This window comes from Castanea sativa, chromosome 6, assembly GCF_040712315.1.
Source record: "Castanea sativa cultivar Marrone di Chiusa Pesio chromosome 6, ASM4071231v1".
NCBI lineage: Eukaryota > Viridiplantae > Streptophyta > Magnoliopsida > Fagales > Fagaceae > Castanea > Castanea sativa.
In genome coordinates, this window is record NC_134018.1 from 6,777,701 (window position 1) to 6,799,279 (window position 21,579).

At 31.1% G+C, this 21,579-nt stretch overlaps 1 protein-coding gene across 5 annotated transcripts; it reads left to right on the forward strand.

Moving 5' to 3' along the window:
- The first annotated feature begins 1,686 nt into the window (after positions 1-1,686).
- On the forward strand, positions 1,687-13,690 carry LOC142640583 (TMV resistance protein N-like). Of its 5 annotated transcripts, none has more exons than XM_075814747.1 (13): positions 1,687-2,249; positions 4,133-5,243; positions 5,405-5,677; positions 5,765-6,565; positions 6,656-7,500; positions 7,600-7,764; positions 7,852-8,616; positions 8,700-8,794; positions 10,907-11,306; positions 11,468-11,526; positions 12,469-12,539; positions 12,677-12,743; positions 13,086-13,690. In XM_075814747.1, the coding sequence occupies exons 1-6, from the start codon at positions 1,759-1,761 to the stop codon at positions 7,730-7,732; spliced, it is 3,654 nt and encodes a 1,217-aa protein (XP_075670862.1). In that variant the 5' UTR covers positions 1,687-1,758; the 3' UTR covers positions 7,733-7,764; positions 7,852-8,616; positions 8,700-8,794; positions 10,907-11,306; positions 11,468-11,526; positions 12,469-12,539; positions 12,677-12,743; positions 13,086-13,690. The 5 variants fall into 5 exon arrangements, with proteins under 5 accessions (XP_075670862.1, XP_075670864.1, XP_075670863.1 ...); XM_075814749.1 differs by having other exon boundaries at positions 10,907-10,998; XM_075814748.1 differs by having other exon boundaries at positions 10,907-11,526; positions 12,654-12,743.
- The last annotated feature ends 7,889 nt before the right edge of the window (positions 13,691-21,579 follow it).

A 21,579-nucleotide genomic window follows, 5' to 3' on the forward strand; every position in this document is an offset into this window, starting at 1 on the left:
TTTTGTGGGTTCTGGCTACTTCATGACAGACCTAAATTATTAAAATATCTTCTCTAAAAAAAATTATTATTTAAATATCATTTATGGCTCTTGCTAAATTAATGAAAAACGTTGCTATTATTAGTATTTAAATAAGGCAAACTATTTTTCTAAAAAAATAAAATAAAATAAGGCAAACTATAATCTTTAGTTGTCAATATATCATTATAATGATATTATTATCAGGTATATAATAATGTGAAAATAACAGGTAATTCGATTTTCTTTAAAATTAATGTGAAAAGATTAAAGAATAAGTCCAACTTCAATCCAACCAAAGAATCCTGAAGTTTTGAACCACTCATTTTTTAAGATAGTTATAGCAAAAATGAGTGGGAATTTAAGCTTTTATTGGACACACTAGGAAGCTTTAGTTGAATTACAAAACTATTGATTATAAATCCATATAATTAATATGATTTTTATTTGATTCGTAGATTATGAGAAAGTCAACTACAATGTTTAATATTTTTTAGAGAAAAAATTAAAATAATACTATTGATGTGACATTGCCAACCTTTAGTGTTGACATACCAATTTTTAAAAATTTTCAAACAAAGAATTTTGCCCCTAGGTTCGAATCCTGTTTCTGTCCCTAAACAAAATGCATATACTCATTAAAATTAAAATATGATTTAGGTTTATGTAATTTGGTTAGTTAGTTTTTGTTTTGGGTATATAAGTGGAGAGAATATTTGATGGGCAATGTAAAGTCATATTTTACTATAGTTTAATTTTAAATCATCTATAAGACATGTGCATACACACTTGCTCAAACCATGTCTTAATGTCACACTATTGATGAGTGAAAGACAGTCAGAGAGTTGGACATACTTTTATTTCACAGTATGAAATATGTGAACACAACACAAATTAGTTGATTTTTATGGTCCCATTACTCTTTTGCATTTATTTTTGGTTTCATGATTTAAAAAATAATGATCTTACCTTAAGAATACTACAAATATGTAGTGAAGCTATTAAACAAATTCTTAATATCTCAAAATGTATATGTTTCTTTACTATAATTTAGTTTACTTTTTCTTTATAGTATATGGACAACATTATCCAAAACTGTTTTACATAACAATCATTAACATAACAACCTGCCACTTGAGATTTGTTATGAAAATCTTGTAAAAATGTTATGAATATAACACTTCTCTAATTAATAAAAAATTGCTATTAATTACGAAGAAAAAAAAATTGCCAATTATTTGTTGAAGGGTGGGAACATAATTTTTTATTTTTTATTTTTTAATATCAAAATGGAACATGCACCAGCTGCTGATTGAGTGCCCATCACTATGTGAATTGATGGGTTGTTTGAATTTTTGGCAATACATTCTTGTTAGAACCAATAATAACATACCACCTATAATTTTTTGTAAAAAAGTTGTGAAAATGTTTTAGACGTAGTACTACAAATTAAGAAAGTCTCTATAATACAACGTTTAGTCAAAATTGGTGGCTGTGAGAAAAGTAAAACTTCATTAAAAAAAGAAGAAGAAGAAGAAGAAGAAAAGTATGAAATATTGGTGAATTGGTCAAATTGTGCATTCACACTTTTTAATGGAAAACTAAAAACGTGTGGGACCGTCGCAACTCATATATAACCTATGGATCACATATTGTTTTGTCATTAAATTCATTTTGTTTCACATTTCATTATATCTTTCTTCTCTTTATATTTTCTCAACCTTTTTATCATAGATTCCGATGGCTCTCCAAATCAACGATGGAGCCTCTTCTTCTTCCCCTCCTCGATTCATCTACGAAATTTTCTTAAGTTTCAGAGGCGAAGATACTCGCTATAATTTTACAGGTCATTTATATCAAGCTTTATGTGATAAGGGTTTTAACACTTTTATCGATAACGACCTTCAGAGAGGAGAAGAAATTTCAACGAAACTTCTTAAAGCTATTGAATTGTCAATGATTTCAATTGTTGTGTTTTCTGAAAATTATGCATCTTCTAGTTGGTGCTTAGATGAGCTAGTAAAGATTCTTGAGTGTAGGAATAACGGACAGTTAGTTCTACCTATATTTTACAAAGTAAATCCATCAGAAATACGTAAACAAAAGGGAAAGTTCGGAGTAGCGCTAACTCAACATGAAGAGAATTTAAAGGATAGCATGGAGAAGGTTCAAAGGTGGAGGACAGCTTTGACTAAAGCAACTGACTTGTCTGGGTTGCATTACAAGGAGGGGTATGTAACTATTCACTGCTCTTCTATAAGTTATTTAATAGTTTTCTATAAGTTATAGAGTTTAATAGTTTTGTTATAGGAATTACAAAAAAAAAAAAACTATTTTTCATAGAATCTTCTACTACGAAGGTAGTTAAGTTATAAAAGTCGATGGTAGAAAAAAAAATTAACGCCATATAATTTTACCAATTATGACTATTAATTCTTGTGTGCTTTAATGAGTTACAAACTTTAAATCATCTTCACGTAAGAATATACAAAAGCTCAAAACTACATTAATATGTAAAAAATATACTAGTTTTTATTCAGTATTAATAAAATATAAACTTTAGTAAAAAAAAATAAGAACAAAAAAAAAAACTGTTTTTAATATATTTCAACTCAATTATATATGATCTATCAAAATGACAAAATGACATTCGATCTTCTTTTTACTCTATAAAATAATCTATAATTAATTTTGTTTAAAATCTAATAGCAATTTCTCTTTCAATATTCATATCATAGAGTGTTAGATAATTTTTTTTTTTTTTTTTCATTTTGGTATGAGCTTAATCTTCACTATAATATTTATGACCAAAAGTCCTCATTTTGTAGTTACAACAAATCTTAGATAAGTAAGTACGGTCACAAACCACTCTAAAAACAAGTTGATAAGCTATTGAATTTTCAGTCCCTACCATCTATTTGTACAATTATTGAATTTTTTTTAAAAATTTTTTTAAAGTTTGAGTGTTAAACTACATTATGCCCATAATGATAAACTTTTTTTTTTATAATAACAGTTTTTCATGATATGTAAAATCTTGTAAGTAATTTTTCTCTCAACAAACAAATATCATCGATTCTAAAAAAAATCATTGATCTCTTGAAGAAGTAATGCTAACTTAAGAACAGTCAACTTCATTGTATGCTCAGTAAAACCATAAATTAATTCTTTTATTTGATAATCTATTCAATAATGACATACAAAGAAACTTCATTGCATGCTCACTAAAATTATTATTTAACTCTTTTAATTGAGAGTCTATTGTAGCTCACAAAAAAAAAAAATCAACTCACTCATGAAATCCAATTGTAAAGTAGTCTTAGAGATGAATTAATTACCAAAGTTTTTTTTAATTTTTATTTGATACAAGATAGAATTTCTACTCTAGCTTAATCTAAGTGTATATGTGTGTGAAGCTCCCTCCTGGAGACTTGAACCCCGACCCTTGCCCCTCCCACACCCCACAAGCATTTATAGTGACCATTGCACCAAGGGTGTGTGGTGGTATTACCAAAGTTAAAATGCAACACATTTGTGAATTAATTCCCAATTATACCAATCCAATTTTAATGATTTAATCAATGAAACCATTAAGTCACAAATCAATAAATCACAGGTCAACCACGACCCATGGTGTAGTGGTCACTCTACAAGTATAAGTGCTTGTGAAGTGTGAAGGGTAAGGGCCAAAGTTCAAGTCTTTAGAAGGAAGCTTCACACACATATATCTTAAATTAGGTTTCAGTAGAATTTCTATCTTGTATCTAATAAACAAGAGTCACAAACCATAAAGCATGCAATAAAAGCAATAGACAAATAACACAATGTTATGGTGAGGAAGTGAAAAAAATTGATATAGAACATCTCCAATTGAATAATAAAAAAAAAAGATTACAAGAGCAACACAACCCAAGTAAGAGAATTCACTATATGAAGAAAAGTTACAAATCCAGTACAAGACCCTTGCCCCTAGGCACTACTGATTAGATGAGCTTACTATTCCAACCCACAAAAACTTTTGAACTTTTGAGCACTTCGTACATGAACAACCCATGAATGTATATTTTCAAATTGTCTAACTTATTATATATTTCTTATGCTTTGTGTGTGACAGCTATACTGAATCTGAAACTCAATTTATCCAAAGAATTATTAAAGAGATATTAGCTGCTAAATTGAAACGCACTCAGTTATTTGTTACTAAACATCCAGTTGGAATAGATTCTCATGTGGATGCTATAGAATTGCTTCTAGATATGAAGTCAAATGATGTTCGCATGGTAGGGATTCATGGTCTTGGAGGAGTAGGTAAGACTACAATTGCAAAGGCTATTTATAACAGAATCGCTAATTGTTTTGAATTGAGTTGCTTTCTAGAGGATGTCAGAGAAAAGTCTGGAACAAATAATGGCATAATCAAACTACAAGAGATGCTTCTTTCTAACATCTCACAAGGCACATATGTAAAGGTAGACAGTGTACCCAAAGGAACTATTATGATAAAGGAAAGGCTTTGTCGTACAAGACTTCTTTTAATTCTTGACAATATGGATGAGTCAGAAATGATGGTAAATTTGCTTGGAGAATGTAATTGGTTTGCTTTAGGCAGTAGAGTCATTATAACAACAAGAGACAAACAAGTGCTAACCACTCTTGGAAAAGATCATCAAATTTATGGGCTTAAGGAGTTGAATCAATCTGAATCTCATGAACTCTTCAACCTGTATGCCTTCCAAAAAATTGAACCTGAGAAAGATTATTCAGAAGTTGCAAAGCAAATCATACATTATGCCAATGGCCTTCCATTAGCTCTTAAAATAATAGGTTCTGATTTGTGTGGAAAAAGTGTATGTGAATGGAAAAGTGCATTAGAAAAGTATAAAAACATCCCTCACGAAAAAATTCAAGAAAAGCTCAAAATAAGTTATGACGGACTTGGAAAGACTGAAAAGGATATTTTTCTAGATATTGCATGTTTCTTTAAGGGATTCAATAGGAGTTATGTAGAGAGTATATTAGAAGCTTGCAAATTATATCCGAGTTATGGAATTGGAAAACTTATTGATAAGTGTCTCATAACTGTTGGTCAATTTGGAAATTTGTGGATGCATGACTTGCTTCAACAAATGGGGAGAGAAATTGTTCAACAAGAATCAGAAAAGCTTGGAAAACGTAGTAGGATATGGTGTTTTGAGGATGCTTATGAAATACTGACTACAAATATGGTATAAGCTCTTTTGTATCTCTCTTTTTTTTTTTTTTTTTCATTGATCTTTTTTTCTTTTTAATGTGGAAGAAAATTTAATTTAATTTGTATAAGTTTGTTTGATTTTTAAAAATTTGTATAGTTCTATTATTTAGTGTAACTAATGCTTTGTTCAACTAGGGATCAAGTAAAATTCGGGGCATTAGGTGCTACTCACCTCACCTGATAACGATGCCAATAGAGGCTAAAGCTTTTGAAAAGATGAAATATCTCAAATTTCTTATGGTTCGTAACGTACGCATTTGTGAAGAACTCACATATCTCCCTAACGGGTTAACTTTGCTTCAATGGCCTGAATTTTCATTTTTCTTGCCATCCAATTATTATCCTCAACAACTTGTTGCACTTGAGATGCCAAGAAGTCTTATTAGATTGGAGACAACATTCAAATTGGTACGAGTATTAGTATTATAAATTATAATTTCTTTAAAATTTATATGAATGTTGGTCAAAAATTAATTTTGTTTCTTTGTACTACAGGGAATCCAGCTAAAATATTTAAAATATATCGATTTCAACAGGTGTGAGTTCATTACAGAATTACCTGAATTGTGTGCTCCAAACTTAGAAAAAATGGATCTTTCCTATTGTCAAAATTTAGTTAAGGTTCATGAGTTTGTTGGATTTCTTGATAAGCTTTGCATATGGGAACTCCAAGGTTGCGGAAAACTTCAATTTCTTCCAAACAACCTCAGGTTAAAATCACTTGAGGAGTTTCGTCTTATGGACTGCTTGAGGCTTGAGAAGTTTCCTAATATTGATCCAGAAATGAAATGTTTAAGGGAATTAAATTTACGTGGGAGTGGTATACGAGAGTTGCCTTCATCAATCAAGCATCTCACTCGGCTTTCTACCTTACAGTTACAGGATTGCAAAAACCTTGGGTATCTTCCAGATGACATCTATAAATTGCAACTTCTTATTGGACTATATATTCCCACTGCCAAATTGAGACAGACATGCGATTATTTGGATTGCTTTTCTAGTTATGGGTTTTTGATGTTGGATTTCTTGAGTTTCGGGGGCAATAAAAATATAATTGAATTAGATTTTTTGATGAAACCCGAGTACTTCCCCGTATTGAAATTTCTATATCTAGGTGCAACTAATATTGTTAGCATCCCCGAAAGCCTTAGCAGATTTACTACATTAGAGATACTTGATATAGGAGATTGCAAGCAGCTTCGGGAAATTCCAAGGCTTCCACAATCTGTACAAATTGTGGATGTAAGCAATAGCTGTTCGTTGAATCCACAATCATCAAGCAGATTATTGAATCAGGTTTCTCTCTTCTTTTGTTAAGTTATAAAGAAACAATTTTTGTTAATTTCTTCCCTAACTCAATTTGTTGAATTTGCTAATTGAATGCAGATTGGAGAATTTTTAGGGATTTTTCCAAATAAAGGTTGCAAGGGAACAAGAAGCAGGATATCAATGGATCCACAAACATCATCAACTGATATATTGGATGAGGTTCGTAGCTATCGCTCGGTTTTGCCTGACATGGGCTCTAAACCTGAAGATGATTATTTTATAATTAGTCTACCAGGAACTGAGATTCCAAAGTGGTTGAAGTTAAACAATGAAAGTGATGGAAATGTCATATCATTTTGGGTTGGTCGCACATTTCCAAATATTTTTGAGGTCTGTTTTGCTTTTGGACTGGTGAAATATTCGTGGACATCTTCCTGTTATGTTTGCCTTTCCATCAATGGTCGTGAAAAAGAGAGCCTTCTTTCAACTCCTACATATGAGTTCTCCGACCATCTGTGGATATTTTCTTTATCTAATAAGAGATTGCAGGACCAGTTGAATAAGTCAAACCCATCTGAACAAAATTACGTTGAGGTAACATGTGAAATGAAGGTTTGGGTTAAAAACCATCCAAGAAGGTGGGGGGTCCGTGTAGAGTGCATCTGTTGTTCCCAAAAATCTGATGTGATTCAGTTGCCGAGTCCAAGTGCTACGCATAGCTGTGGGTTTTCCTCAGTCCCTCTTTTACCCACTTCTAGTTGTGGCACTGATATGAATCAATGGGCTTTCAAAAATGGAGGAGATTCTAGACATTGGCCAAGAAGAAACCATCGACCACCACCCTATGCCAGACGTCCCCAAAAACACTACCTGTCCCACTTCGGATGGCTTCGAATCCGATTCCGTCTCTGGAAACGGAGCTCTCGTCCAACCCGAATTCCAACTGCAACGCTCAAGTGCAGGTACCTTCTTTTTATTTATTTATTCACTCTCAGTTTGGAAAACCAAAGAAATTGAATCAAACAAGTTTTCTGTGTTTTTTTTTTTTTTGGAAACTCAAGGGCTCTAATAAGGGAATTGGAAGAGATAGATCCCAGGTCTTTCAACAATGGAGAAGAAGATTCAGGGCTTTCAATGGCCCACACTTTTGTCAATGATTGTTCCAACCCCAAATTGTGCCCACCATCAAAGTAGACAAGAAAATATTGATCGAATTCGATGCCAAGGTATACCTCCTTCTTTACTTGCATTTTTGGATTCACATCTTTGGGTGCTTCTCTTTCTAGATCTCTTAATTAAAGGCTCAATTATAGGATTGTGGCTCAAGTATTTATTGCAAACACTTGAATCAGTAATGATGACAGAGCCACAACTTCAGCATTGTTGGGTTGATATCTGTAGCAGTTGATGAAAGCAATTCCTCATACATTGGAGTTTTGTGCCCAAAAATGATCATTCTGTTCCCTAGGATCCTCTGTTCTGATATTTTGATGACTTCGTTCTAGATGGAACTGGGTACAGACGTAAGTCTTTTCTTTGATGTCCTTATTTTGTAGACGTTAGAATGAATCTCTGTATCTGCAGCTATGAACAAGGTTCCTATTAAAAAGTAAGCATTATTCATGAGCAAATAGTTACACTTGTATGTCCTGTACAAAAAATATACATGGCTTTAACTTTCTTACAAATAAAAATACTGTGGAGAAGAGGTCACTTATTACCAATGAGCTATAGTTCAATAGGCACTTCCTCTACCAATAATAATGGAATGGAGGGTGAGGTCATGGTTTCAATAGGAGAAAATGACGAACCTGAACTGCAGCTCCAAGAGCAACAACTTCGTTAGGATTTACTATCACAATGGGATTTTTCCAGTCATCTTCCTCACTAGTTCCTGAACAGCTGGGATGCAAGTTGAACCACCAACAAGGATTACTTCATCTATATCTTTGAAGGAAAGCTTTGCATCACTCAAGGCAGTTTCAACCTGTCCTCGATAGACAAGCGAGCTCTATGTCTCACAGAGCGTGTGAGAAAGTGAAAATGGAGCTGTCATCTCTGACTCAGACCAATATTAGGTATGTGGCTATTTCTATTACTTCTTTCCATAATTGGATCTCTCTTTTTCATATTTACTGTGAATGTACTTTTGTTTTTCCAGTTTACCCTTCATTACCACCGCTGCAAATGGCCAAAACACATTGACACCACTCTAAGGGTCAAGTTTGAAGAATTGTGTTGAAATTTATTAGACAGGTATGCCTTTTGACAAATGCTAGTCTGTAGTTTCCCTCTATGCATGTTCAGAAATAGAATAACTACAAAGTATCAGTCTACTAAAAGTTAAAAGATTATTAAAATTAACAATTTAAGCTTTTGCAATAAATGATAGATTACCACAATATCATTATAAGTGATCCAAGTTCTCTAGTATGGTAATAGTTGATCAAGTCCACCGTTATTAATCAGGATATCAGCACATGTCATTGTATGATACAGGTTATACTAAGTTGCTATCTCCAATTAGTTACACTAATTGTTGATATATTATTAAATTTCTGAGTCTAAACTTTTGCAACAAGTGATAATTTAGAATGATATCTAAACAGTGATCCAAATTCAGATTCTATTTCTATTCTATCCCCCATCAACTTTAACTAATTGTTAAATGAGTAAATTGACTCTACTTTATCATAACATCAGAACACGTCATGGTATCAAACTGGCAATCCCAAGTTCCTATCTCCAATCAGTCTACCAATTATTAAAATTCACAGTTTAAGCTCTTGTGTGTGAGCAGTAATCCAACTCCAAATTCAGTGTCTAATCTACAAACAGTTGAGTTATTAAATATAAGAACATATATAGTAGAAAATTGGAACCTTTTCAGTGATGAGAAAGTGTGGTTAGGATTCACCACAGCTGCTTGTCTCTTAGAAAATTTATCACCATTCATTGCTGCCACTGCACTGTTATGCTTGCATATCCTGTAAAAACAATATACATGGCTTTAACTTTCTTATAAAAAAAAAAATACAGTGGAGAAGAGGTCACTTATGACCTATGAGCTATAGCTCACTTGGTACTTTCTCCTCCAATTATAATGGCATGGAGGGTGAGGTCATGGCTAAACTTAATAGGTTCATACTTACCAATAAAAAAGAGAGAAAAACTATGTTCACAATATTTTCACAACAAATCATAGGTGGTAAGTTTTTATTAGACTATGATTCCACAACAACACTTCTCTAAAAAAAGTTTTCTTGTTGCATATATCCTTTCCCTTTTTGTTAATATTGTACCTCTTGTAACCAATGATTAAGTTAAAATATCCCGTACATACTTAGCAAACAGACGATATCAAGTAAATACTTTGCAAAAAGAAAATCTCACGTATATATAATGTTAATTTTGCATGTTAATGCTCCCTCCCAGTTTAAAATACTTGTACATTTACTTGATCAGTTCAAGCAATTCCATATTATTTGGACCATGATTTTTCAATTAAATTTCCTTTCAAAATTTTTTGATTTTATTTTATGCCATTCACAATACACATTTTATTAAATGTCAAAAATTCTTAATCAGAATTAGTAGGGCACAGTGGTACAGCTGCACAATTTAGGCACTAGTTTCTAGTTGGAAGATGCAAGAATTGTGGTTTCACTCTCAAGTTTGATTGTGCCTTGAATCCACACAATGATTCCTAGAATGTTCACTGAAGGGATTTTCACCATGTATTATAGCCCATGATGGATCTATGCAAGCATTGTTCAATGTGATATAGAGCTTCTTAATGATTTTGCATGTTCCTCTGTTCTTAACCTCTTGCAGAATTATGTAAAACCATACATCTGAATTATTATTTTGTTTAAAAATAATATTCTTCGTAGATAGTTTTTTTCTCTTTGCAGTTAAAGTTTTGAGCTTGTTCTATACAATTTAAAAAAAATTGCATCAGGTGTTATTACAATTATTTTCATAAGCTAGGAAGTACAGACATAGACACGGGTACGACATGGTGACATAAACAATTTTTGAAAAATTATAATATGAAACAGTTGGTATGACATAGACACGACACGGATACAACATGAGTATGGCATCCTAAATGAAGTGTCCAGACTTCCTATGTCATAAGTAAAGTCCAATTTTCATCCTACTTCTACATTTAAATGAGCATAAAATACAATATATCTCTTGTAACTGATGTGATAAAAAAAAGGCTGTTATCTGTAACATGAAAATAAATATTCCTTGACTTTGACAAGGTATAAATTTATTAGGTAAAAACTGGGAATGTTGACCCTTATCATGGCATGGAGTATATGTTTTCTTAGTTTTTGAAATTACTTTTCCTACATCCAGGCTAGGGCCAGGGTTGCTGATAGCACAGTGAGGTAATTGCTTTAAAAAATGATGCAATGTGCAAGCAATGCATATCTTGACATCTAAGAAAGGTATAATTTGATTTGCTGTTGGAATTTGTCATTGAATTTTCGCATCATGGGTCATCCCTGGTTATGAATTTGACAGCCACTTTTTTAATAATGTAATGGACTTAATTATTAGCTTAATTGGCCATAAGCAGACACATAGATACCTTGTTAATTTTATTACTTACAAGTGTTAGACCACAGAAACAGAAGCAGATCAATGTTATTGTCTTATTTTCCCATGATCTGCCCAATTTAGTTCGTGTCAGCAGTGTCATATCCATGGCCCTTGTTCTTGTTCAAGCTGCATAACTTCAAGGTTGAAAAATAAGGTTCGGAGATATTAGATTAAAAAAACAAATAATGTGGTTTCTGCGTTTTGATTAAGTTGGTTTAATTCTATTTTTTTCTGCATTATAATTTTATGATTTCGTCTATAATTCTTTTCTTTCTCAAATGGAAATCAAACTAAATTTTGGGTGGTTCTATGAAGGAGTGGATAACAATCCTTATGGTGGATTTTTCATTGTAGAGAACAAATCTTTTCAAAAGGTATGTTTCCATTAACAATAATTTTGATTTTATCAAATCCTTTTTTAGATGCTTACAATTTATTTATCTTTTATTGGAGAGCCTCACTTGGGATTATGATTCTAAGTATTGAAGGCAATGGCACAACTTTAAGGATGCTACTTCTAGCTTCCTTACAAATATTGAACAAATTTGTGTCAAACTCTGGATGACATGAGACAATGTAGTTACGGTGTCAGGATTGGTTATGATTATGCACAAACAATATAGACTAATAATTATAATTAATTAACAATAACAAAAAAGAACCGTGCAGTCTTCTAGTATTCTGTCTTTGATTGAATTCTTGTAATTGGCCCTGTATCAGAATATTAAAATTAATATGCTTTGGCTTGAGCTGTTGTTACCTTGAGTATATAAAAGTTGCTAATGACTTCACGAGCAGTGAGCTCTTAATCATTTCTGACCTGCTAAAAGTATCTTATCATGCTAATGAAGACATCTGGTCAGGAAAGAGGGTTGAATCTTAATCCTTTTTTTTAGAGGGGGGGGGGGGGGGGTGGTGAGGAAGATCATAATTCTATATGAAATTCCTTAAGGTTTCTATGTTATTTTTATGTGCGAAATTTGTCATAAAATTTCAAAAATGCTGAGTGCACCAACACTTTAATAAATTAATGAATATTCTCATGTTCTTAAACATAATTAGCACATGGTGCATAACAGACTTTAGACAGGAAAAAGGCATAGATGAGGTATGGCCTTCATTTAAAAATAGGTTATTTTTTCTCTAGCAAAGAGGAATTATGTTAGATTGAATTTACAATTTCTAAGAAAAAGTTGTATATGCATGATTCTTTTAGAGAAGTAAAGTTGTGTATTGTCAAATATTGCAGTGTTTGCTCATGCGTTGAGAGTGACTAGTCTTTGATGTATATGTAATGATATTTTTTTCTGAAACAGATTATCTAGCATCATTGTTTTCCCCTTGTTAAGTATCTTGGTGAACATTTGCTTCTTTAGCCTGTGTGAAGGTTGGTACTTCTTTTTTATCAGCAACACTTGACTGCTTGAGTGCTGGTCTGGTTTAATTTGGATTAACAGGTAGGATGATTAATGAATATTATTCCTTTATAACTCCTAATCAGCATGAGTCTCAAAAAACTTGCAGCAATCAGGCTCCCTCTTTGGTACACATTCCATGAAGAGCACACATCGAAGTTAAAAGAGTTGTAGAGGTAAAAGAAATCATACTGTACATTTTCTTAGTATTCAAGTTATTTAATGAACTTAAGTTGTTCATGATATAGTTATAAACTAATGATATTTGTGACTTTAAATGTCAATTTACTTGGAAGTTGGAACCAAAATTTGATATCTTTATTTGAAAATAGAAGTAATCCAATAATTACTAAGCACCTCTAGTGAATAATGCTGTTGAAAAATTACTTATAAAAAAAAATAATGCTGTTGAAAAAGAGGAAGACAATTAATATTTATGATGATATTAAGAACATAATTTCCAGTTCCATTGGTTGTCTTTGGGGTTTATTCTTAATAGCTAGAATTTTCAAATGCAGAAAGTGGAAAAGCTGAAATCGACGTGCCTAGCTACAGTATATAGCAGCAAGTCAGTGGTAAATATATTATTTATCATTGTGATTCCCTCGCTTGAAGAATTGCTTATTGATTTAGTTGGGAATTCAACTAGTGCATCAAGGGAAATTAATTTGCTACCAAAATTTCTATGATCCTGACTCTATTCTATAAGTAAAGTGACACACACCTCTTTCTCTATATGTGTGTGTTCCTGTCTCTCTCATTCACACTTTTTGTAACAAATTCGAGAGGGAATCTAATGCTGAACTTAAGAGCTTGGGGTCAACATTGATCAGTAATTCCCAAGTAGAGCCATACCTCTTCTTTTTTTCTTTTTTTTTTTTCTTTTTTCTTTTTTTTTTTTCCTTTTTTTTTTTTGGGAGGAAAATAGTGAGCCATACTTGATTCATCTTGTACAGTGGATCCTTTGGTGCTGGAAATGACCAATAATTTTCTTTTTATATTGAGGAGTTTGTTCAGATGAAGAAAATGTGAATATGTTCAACACACCATATATGGGATTGTTTAAATATCTGTAAAAACATGAATTATTATTTTGTATTGATTTTTATCAATTGTGATACTAGGTATTATATTCCTCAATCATGTTATGCCTATAAACTAACACATATCAGTTATAACCTTAGAGATTTTTAGTTTCTTTGCTCTCTATTTTTTGGCAGTATTCAATGTAAGTTTTTCTATCACTAAGCGAAGGTCTAAATGCCCATTGCTTTAAGATAAATGTGGTATATATTTAACTTCAATCTCTGAGGTTATTCAACTAATACTAGATAACTTACATAAATTGTTTGTTTATTTTAGATTTGAGTTTCTTTGCTTTTTCTAATAGTTCACATTTTGCACCGAGTCAGGATTTCTACACTTTGAAGTTTTGAACCCAATTTGACTTAACGATAATAATTTAACAAAAACCCAAATCCAAAATCTTCCATCTTACCCTTTGGTCATTTTGGATCAGTTTACATAAAAAATGACGTCGTTCATTTCTTTTGGTTCTTCTTTTTCCCTCCCTTTAGGAATTAGGAACTCGACGTCCCACACCTAATTAGGAATTAAGAATCTATGTGTATGTGTGATCATTTCAACCCAAGTTGAAAAATGTAGGGTCGGGTACATGAACTGTTTTATTTCAAGATTCAACTGGACACACTTAGAACTCTCTTTCTCTCTTTGCTTTGTAGCAGTGGAAGAATTGTACAAAACCCTAAGTAATCAAGATCAAGAATTAGAAATTGAAAATAATTAAATATTCCATCATTTATGTAATTCACTGAAACAATCCAAGCTTAAGCTTAGCTTTAGGCTTGATTATTAAATAAGCCCAACTCAAACACAATAATGTATTTTTAAACAAACTCATGAATATAAAAGTTCGACTTAACTATATATTTATATGTATACTTGTCTAAAAGTATATTTTTATAGACTTGAAATTGGGTTATATAAGTTTGTTTATTGGTTCATATGATATAAAATTATTATTTGTAGTTTTCAAAATATAAACAATCCATTTGTAGTAAAAATGCACATATTTGTGAATGACTAAAATATTTTAGTCTAGCTCAAAAAAAAGAAATAGTCATAATTTTTATATATAAAAGAAAATAATAAGTTAATCAAGTAATTCGTGAACAAGTCTAAGCTTACTCGGCAAATAAATGAATCAAGCTTAAACATGTGGTGATGAGCTCGAGTTTAGCTAGACTCGGCTCATTTATAGCTCTACCTACATGATGTCAATATATTTTTCTTCTTTTTCTGGGTTGACAACAATCATATTTTTGTTAAAATTTGTTTGTAAGTTTTTTTTTTCCCCCAAGTAAAACTGGTATTAAGTTTAACGTTTTTTTGTCCTGTTCATACTTTTTTTAATGTTTTCGATATTGCAAGAGGAGAGTGTAAAATTGTCATCTTCTGGGGTGCGTCCACTAAATTTTGGCAAAGACAAGAATACATGCACAATATTGGCATCTATAAAGTTTAAGAACAAGTATCCTTTCATTCGTTTGTAATAATTTAAAAAAAAAAAAAAAATCAAGTATCCTTTCACTGTTCCAAGTTTCAACTAAAAGGGAAAACACAAATTTTTAACAGTATCAGACTACTAAATTGGCTTCAACAAACTTATTCAATTGAGAAATTCCTATCATGGATTTCTCATCATCTCGTTTTTTTTATTTTATTTTTTTTATTTGTTATTTTGCATTTTTAAAACACTTGCATCTGTGCTTGTAAGTTGAAAAATAGAAAAATGACCACATTTTAGCAAATTAAGTTCAAACTTCACTCACATCAGATTATGTAAAGTTGTGTAAAAATATATGGTTACTAAAATAGTCATGTAAATTTATACCGACATTATTCATTTTACATTTAGTTTTTAATTTTTTTTCTTTACATATCCCAAAAATGAACGGTAGTTGTTGCATGTGAAAATAGAAAAATAATTAAAAATATCAAAATTTCAATGAAATGTAGTGTATAATAAATAATTTGATGTGAAGTGTTTTGAAAAGTAAGTATGCAAAATAGAAAAAATATGCTCTTATACTAAAGTAAACAAAATTTTCTGGATGAGTTAATGCAAATGCACTTATTATGTTATCTATTATATAAACTTTATAAATGGGTGTATCAATTTTCAAACACAAAATAGAAATATAATTAATATACATATTTATTTATTTATTATCATGACATCAATTATATTCATTAATTGTAAGGTCACAATTTGCACCTAAGCCCAAAACAAGATGGGTATAGGCCCAAAGAGCCCAATGCAATAAATTTATAGAGAGTGAACTCTAAATCTAGGTTCTAATGAGTTGAGTTAATGGTAACAATGGGCTAAAATTACATTGGGATGAAGATGGAACAGTTTATATAGTGAGATTTGTCCTCAGACTCGAGCCGAGGAGATTGATTCTTATATTTCTCTTTTCTAAAGACAAATTACAAATATTGTTCTTGAGTCTACAGTGTATTCTCTCTTCTTTTTTCCGATCCCCATCCCATGGGGGATCTTTTATCTTATATAGACACTTTCAAATGATCCTGGTCTTCCACATGTTGATTACGTAGGTCATTCTCCCAATTCCAGTCTTATCTAGCACCTTCTTCAAGTTCTTGAGAGATGCGGTGCCCAAAGCAATACTGTTCAAAGGTTTGATGAGATGCATTAAATGTGGTGGCAGTTTCTAGCTTTTCAATCACGTCAGTGCCATCTCCCTTCCCAAAGCCCTTTCTGTACAATAGAGCCTCCTCTAATAGCGCATTGATGACGTGATCATAAAATTTAAGGATGTGGCCTCCTTGGCCCAGCAATTGTCCTTCTCGGCCAGGCGTGACACGTGGTGTGATCACCTTACTCAGAATTCTCATACCCCGCATTAATCATTATTACATCAGTTTATAAGATTTTTATAATATAATTAGTAATAAAATTAACTTCTTAAAAAAATGATAATGCAAAAAATTGAGATGAGACTTGTTAGCAAAAAAAAAAAATTGACATAAGTTTTGTTACGGGATTCCAAAAAAAAAAAGACACATCCATGCAGAATACTCTCATCTTCAAAGTTTAACAAAGAAGTATCCTTTCATACAGCAAAAGAAAAAGAAAAAAAAAAACCAAGTATCCTTTCACAGTTCCAACTAAAAGGGAAAACACAACTTTTAGACACTATCAGACTACTAATTTGGCTTCAACAAACTTATTCAATTGAGGATTTCCTCACACAGATTCAACTTCTCATCTCGTACTTTTCTGTTATTAACTTATTATGTATGTATTATGTTATCTATTATGGGAATTTTTTTTTTGGCTCACCTCTTCATGAGAAATTTGTAGTTTATTTTTATACTAAAAAATAGTAAGAATATGTTTGTATTGGTTGGCTAAAAGGGCCACATGAGACTGAAATCCAACAAGTAATTTTAAATTGAGTGATGGTAGGTTATTATACATTTAATTAAATGGATGTATCATTTTTTAAACCCCAAAAAAAAAAAAAAAAAAAACTAAGAAATTTACTTATTACCTTGTTGACATAACGCCAATTATTTACATTATCACATCAGTTTATAAGGTTTTTAATATAATATAATTGATAATAACTTTAACATCTTAAAAAAAAGACGACAATGCAAAAAAATGGCATTTGGCTTTTTATTTTTTAAAAGTTTCCATTTTAAAACTAGGCAAATAGTATGTGTTTCAAATGCCATTCATGAGCACTTTCACTAAATAGCAAAGACTTAAAACCTCGTTTTGTTCCCCATAATGCAAAAGAAAAGAAAAGAAAAGAAATTTTCAATTTCTGCTAATAAAATGGCATCTCATTTACTCAGGGAGCTGCAAATAATATATTTCTAAATATTTAATTTATTTTACAATTAAGGACAAATGATAACCCATGGGATAGCTTAGATGCGTGGCATAAAAAAAAAAAAAAAACTAATTTGATATTAATCTTAGCCGTGTCAATTTATTTCATGTATTGCTTACCAACAAGGATTATTTTGACACAATACCAAAAGTTTAAAAACTAAATTGACACTATTAAGATGTTAAAAACCATTTTGACACATAGTACAAGCATTAAGGACTAAAATGGTAATAAACATATTTTTTACCTATTTTTATTAATATCCTCAAAACACTTATATTCTTTATACTTGCAAAAATTTTAGAGATCAAATATTAATAGTTATATCATCAATTAAATATCTAACTTCTTACATTCTAAAATTATGCGTAAAAAAGAAGTTTATGAATTAAATAGTAAATAACACCCAATTAGTACAAAATTTGACATACATGTTAAGAGCATATAAGTACATGTAATATGACAGTTAGATTTTCAAAATATGTAGTTATGCTAATTTTTTAATGAGGGTTGTAGCCAAATTTGGAAACTAATATTCTATTTGGTTGTAAGGGAGATGCAAGAAAAGAAAAGAAGGGAGGAAAAAGTAAGGGAAGGGAAAGAGAAGAAGAGGGAGTTGTACACAAACATATAAGGATAGCATTGATACAACTAGTATGTAACTCGTGCTTACTCATCGAAAACAATCAATAATAAAAAGGATAAGGTGTTCATCTCGATTTTTACACTGAATATTATAAAATGGGTCATTTAGCATTAAAATGAACACTTGGTGTAAAATTATACTATTACAATTAGATGCTAATTTAGATTTTGATTGTACTTTGACTTTAAGAAATCGAAAGGTAAAGTAGATAATTGTCAGCTTCCAAAATTTAGTCCATTGTATAAAGTATACTATAAATTTGACAATTATTCTCCAATCCATGTAATGCATTTAATTGGAAGATTCCCCTTAAATAGATTGTGTTACAATACATAATAAATAAAAACGTGATCATCCATTGCAAAAGGAAACTCCTTCAAAATAAGCATACTTAAGCACTTTGTCTCTCAAATAACTATTTTTTTATTGTATTAGTACACAGAAGTTCCAGGAAAATTATTACATTTTACATTACACAAATTATTACATTTAACAATACAAACAACAATACAATAAGAAGTATATAGGTTGCTAATCTAAGATACTCTATTGAAAATTAGAAATACAAAGTAGAAACATAAACAATTATCATCAAGAGCTTAAGAAAAATGTTAACAACCCATACATCCACAAGTACTATCTATAAATTCAAGCACCCACGACAACCTCCTCATACAGTTTTTAGAAGAAAAATGAAAACATGAGAGATAGAGAAAGGGAGTACCTTCAATGACTTTCAACTCCAGTATCTATTTAGTCGTTTGCTTTAGATTTAAAAAGAAATTATTCCATTGCAATGACCATAATAAATTTTTTCAACAAACTTTAACACCTTTTAACTTAAAAGCCACAAAATTAAAAGAAACGATTAATTTCTACTAGTCAAATGCCTAAATTACAACATTCAAGCTTTAACTACATCTTTTAACAGTGAACAAAGATAAACCATCTAAACCATCTAAACCTAGGAAACAAAGCAAAAACCAAAAAATTAAAAACAAATTAAAAACAAAACAGTAAAACACAGAGTTCTACCACTGCTACTTTTACCAAAATCGAAAAATATGAACCTTCTTAAGTTTTTACTAAAAAATCTCTGCCACTTTTATAACTTAATAGATTAGGCTACTAATTCAAGAAAAACATTTGCACTTGCACATCAACACAAGCACATGCTATGCATGACATTGACAGACCCAAGGAAACCACCACACCTACTATACGTACTACATTAGGAGAGAGGGTCAGAGAGTACAGTGATGGAGTAAAGCTTGGATGGATTTCATGGATCTAAGACAAGAAAAAAAAAATGCTAACTTGTTATCAAACAAGAAATAAACATGCAACATCAATCATGGAAAAACTAAAAAAAAATTAAAAAATCAAGATCAAAATTTTTATTGTATATATAAGTATATACATGAATAGGTTGTAATAATGATATAAAGTTGGAGAGTATTCATTTGTAAAATGAATAAAGTGAAAATTTGAATTCTGGAATTTTCTTTGTGAAAATTCAAGTTCCAGGAATTTCAATTGGTCGAGACTTCTATTCAATCGATCGAAAAGTTGAAGAAAATTAATAATCTTAGAGTTTCTGCAAGATTCGTTCGGTATTTGATTCCTGGTTGATTGATCGAAAAAGAGCATTCAATCGATCGAAAGTAACTCTCGATCAATTGAAAATTACAGAACAAAATTTTCTGCAGAATCTTCAAGTTACTGTTCTGAAAGTTTGAGAACGTTTCAAACCTTGTGAACGATTTTAATGAAAATTTTAACTCTCCATACGTACCTTTTGAAGGGTTATAACCTTATGGGTATAAATAGAAGTTTGTGTTCACTTGAAAAAATCTTGTAGATATTCTCCAAAATTGCTATTTGTAGAACCCAATAACTTGGTTATATCTTGGGAACAAGTTTGTAAAAACCCTTTAGCAACTTGCGTATGGGAACAAATATTGTCTAAGGATAACATTCAATTGTGCCTCCAAGTCAATCATCATTTACTTGATGTGTTCATCTTCTTCTTTCTCTATTACTCCTTGATTTGGGAAAATCCCCAACAATTTTCACTCACCTTTTCTTATGAGTATGTGCTCTTTGCTTCCTCAATCTTCATGGTACTACTAAAAAAAAAAATTACGAATTTCAATTATATTTCGTATTTTTTTAGAAGAACCACATCAGTCATTTAAAAGAGTAATTAAAAAAAAAAAATTAAGCATTTGGCACATCATAAAACTACTTTATTAAATTCCGCATACCATTTTGCAATTCTCTCTCTCTCTCTCTCTCTCTCTCTCTCTCTCTCTCTCTCTCTCTCTCTCTCTCTCTCTCTCTCTCTCTCTCTCTCTCCACAGCAGCCCCCACCCCACGAGAAAAACAACCCACCGCCACTGGAATCCACCACCACCACTGAAAAACTCACCAGAAATCCACCACAAGCCTTCACAAAACCCAAAATCAAATAAATAATCCATTGCAATACATAACTAAAAGCCCCATCAACCAAATCTTATGGAAAAAAATTCCGAATTTGAGAGTGAGTGGACTACGTTGTACCACAATTATCACAAGGTTAGAGTCAATAACGGGTTCCCCACGTAAGGTAAGTTGGTGGTAGATGGGTTGGAGATATTTCGTCATTAATGAAGTGGGTGACATTAATGAGATATAAATTAAATAAGAAAGAAAAGGTTAGTCATGAAAGTGCCACCAGCTAGAAATCAAGTGTCTTAATGGACGGTAATAGGATATATACCAAAAAAAAAGTTACAAATAAATAAGATATATATATATATATATATATATATATATATTACTAGTTTAAATATATTAATTATACACACATTCAAGGTGGAGTGGGACCAGATCACAGAGACTAGCAAAATTCATTTGTATCTCATTACCTCTTTAGGGCAAGAAAAGTGGGTCAAGTGGGATGGAGAATTTTTACCATCCCTGTTTTTGTAACACCTTTTCATATTTATAAATAAGTTACTCTACTAAATCCCAAACCACGCCTCACATGATGATTACTCTAAAGTTTAAGGTAACTCAATCCAATGGAAGGTTGTAAACAAATCAAGCTGAATTTAGTAGTAAAAGTTTAGAATTGTTCATTCATTTATTTCAAACACGAGCCGAGCTTGAGCTCATCAACAAATTACATTACATATTCAAGCTTGGTTTATTTTCTTGTCGAGCTTGTTCATGAACTATTCAATCAATTTATTATTTTTTCAATATAAAGTACCTCAAAACGTTTTAATCACTTTACAATAATTTAATAAATAACTTATAGTTGAAATAATATTATTTGATTTAATTATATAGAATGATTTTTGCTTATAAACTTATAAAAATAAAATTTACTAACTTTATATTATTCAATTTTTTATTTAACCAAGGTAT

What these genes read in the sequence shown, in the direction of transcription:
- LOC142640583 (XM_075814748.1), top strand. Translation starts at nt 1,759, where the DNA reads ATGGCTCTCCAAATCAACGATGGAGCCTCTTCTTCTTCCCCTCCTCGA. An exon ending in AAATACTGACTACAAATATG is followed by an intron (nt 5,244 to 5,404) that starts GTATAAGCTCTT and finishes TTGTTCAACTAG; the next exon opens with GGATCAAGTAAAATTCGGGG. An exon ending in CAAGCAGATTATTGAATCAG is followed by an intron (nt 6,566 to 6,655) that starts GTTTCTCTCTTC and finishes AATTGAATGCAG; the next exon opens with ATTGGAGAATTTTTAGGGAT.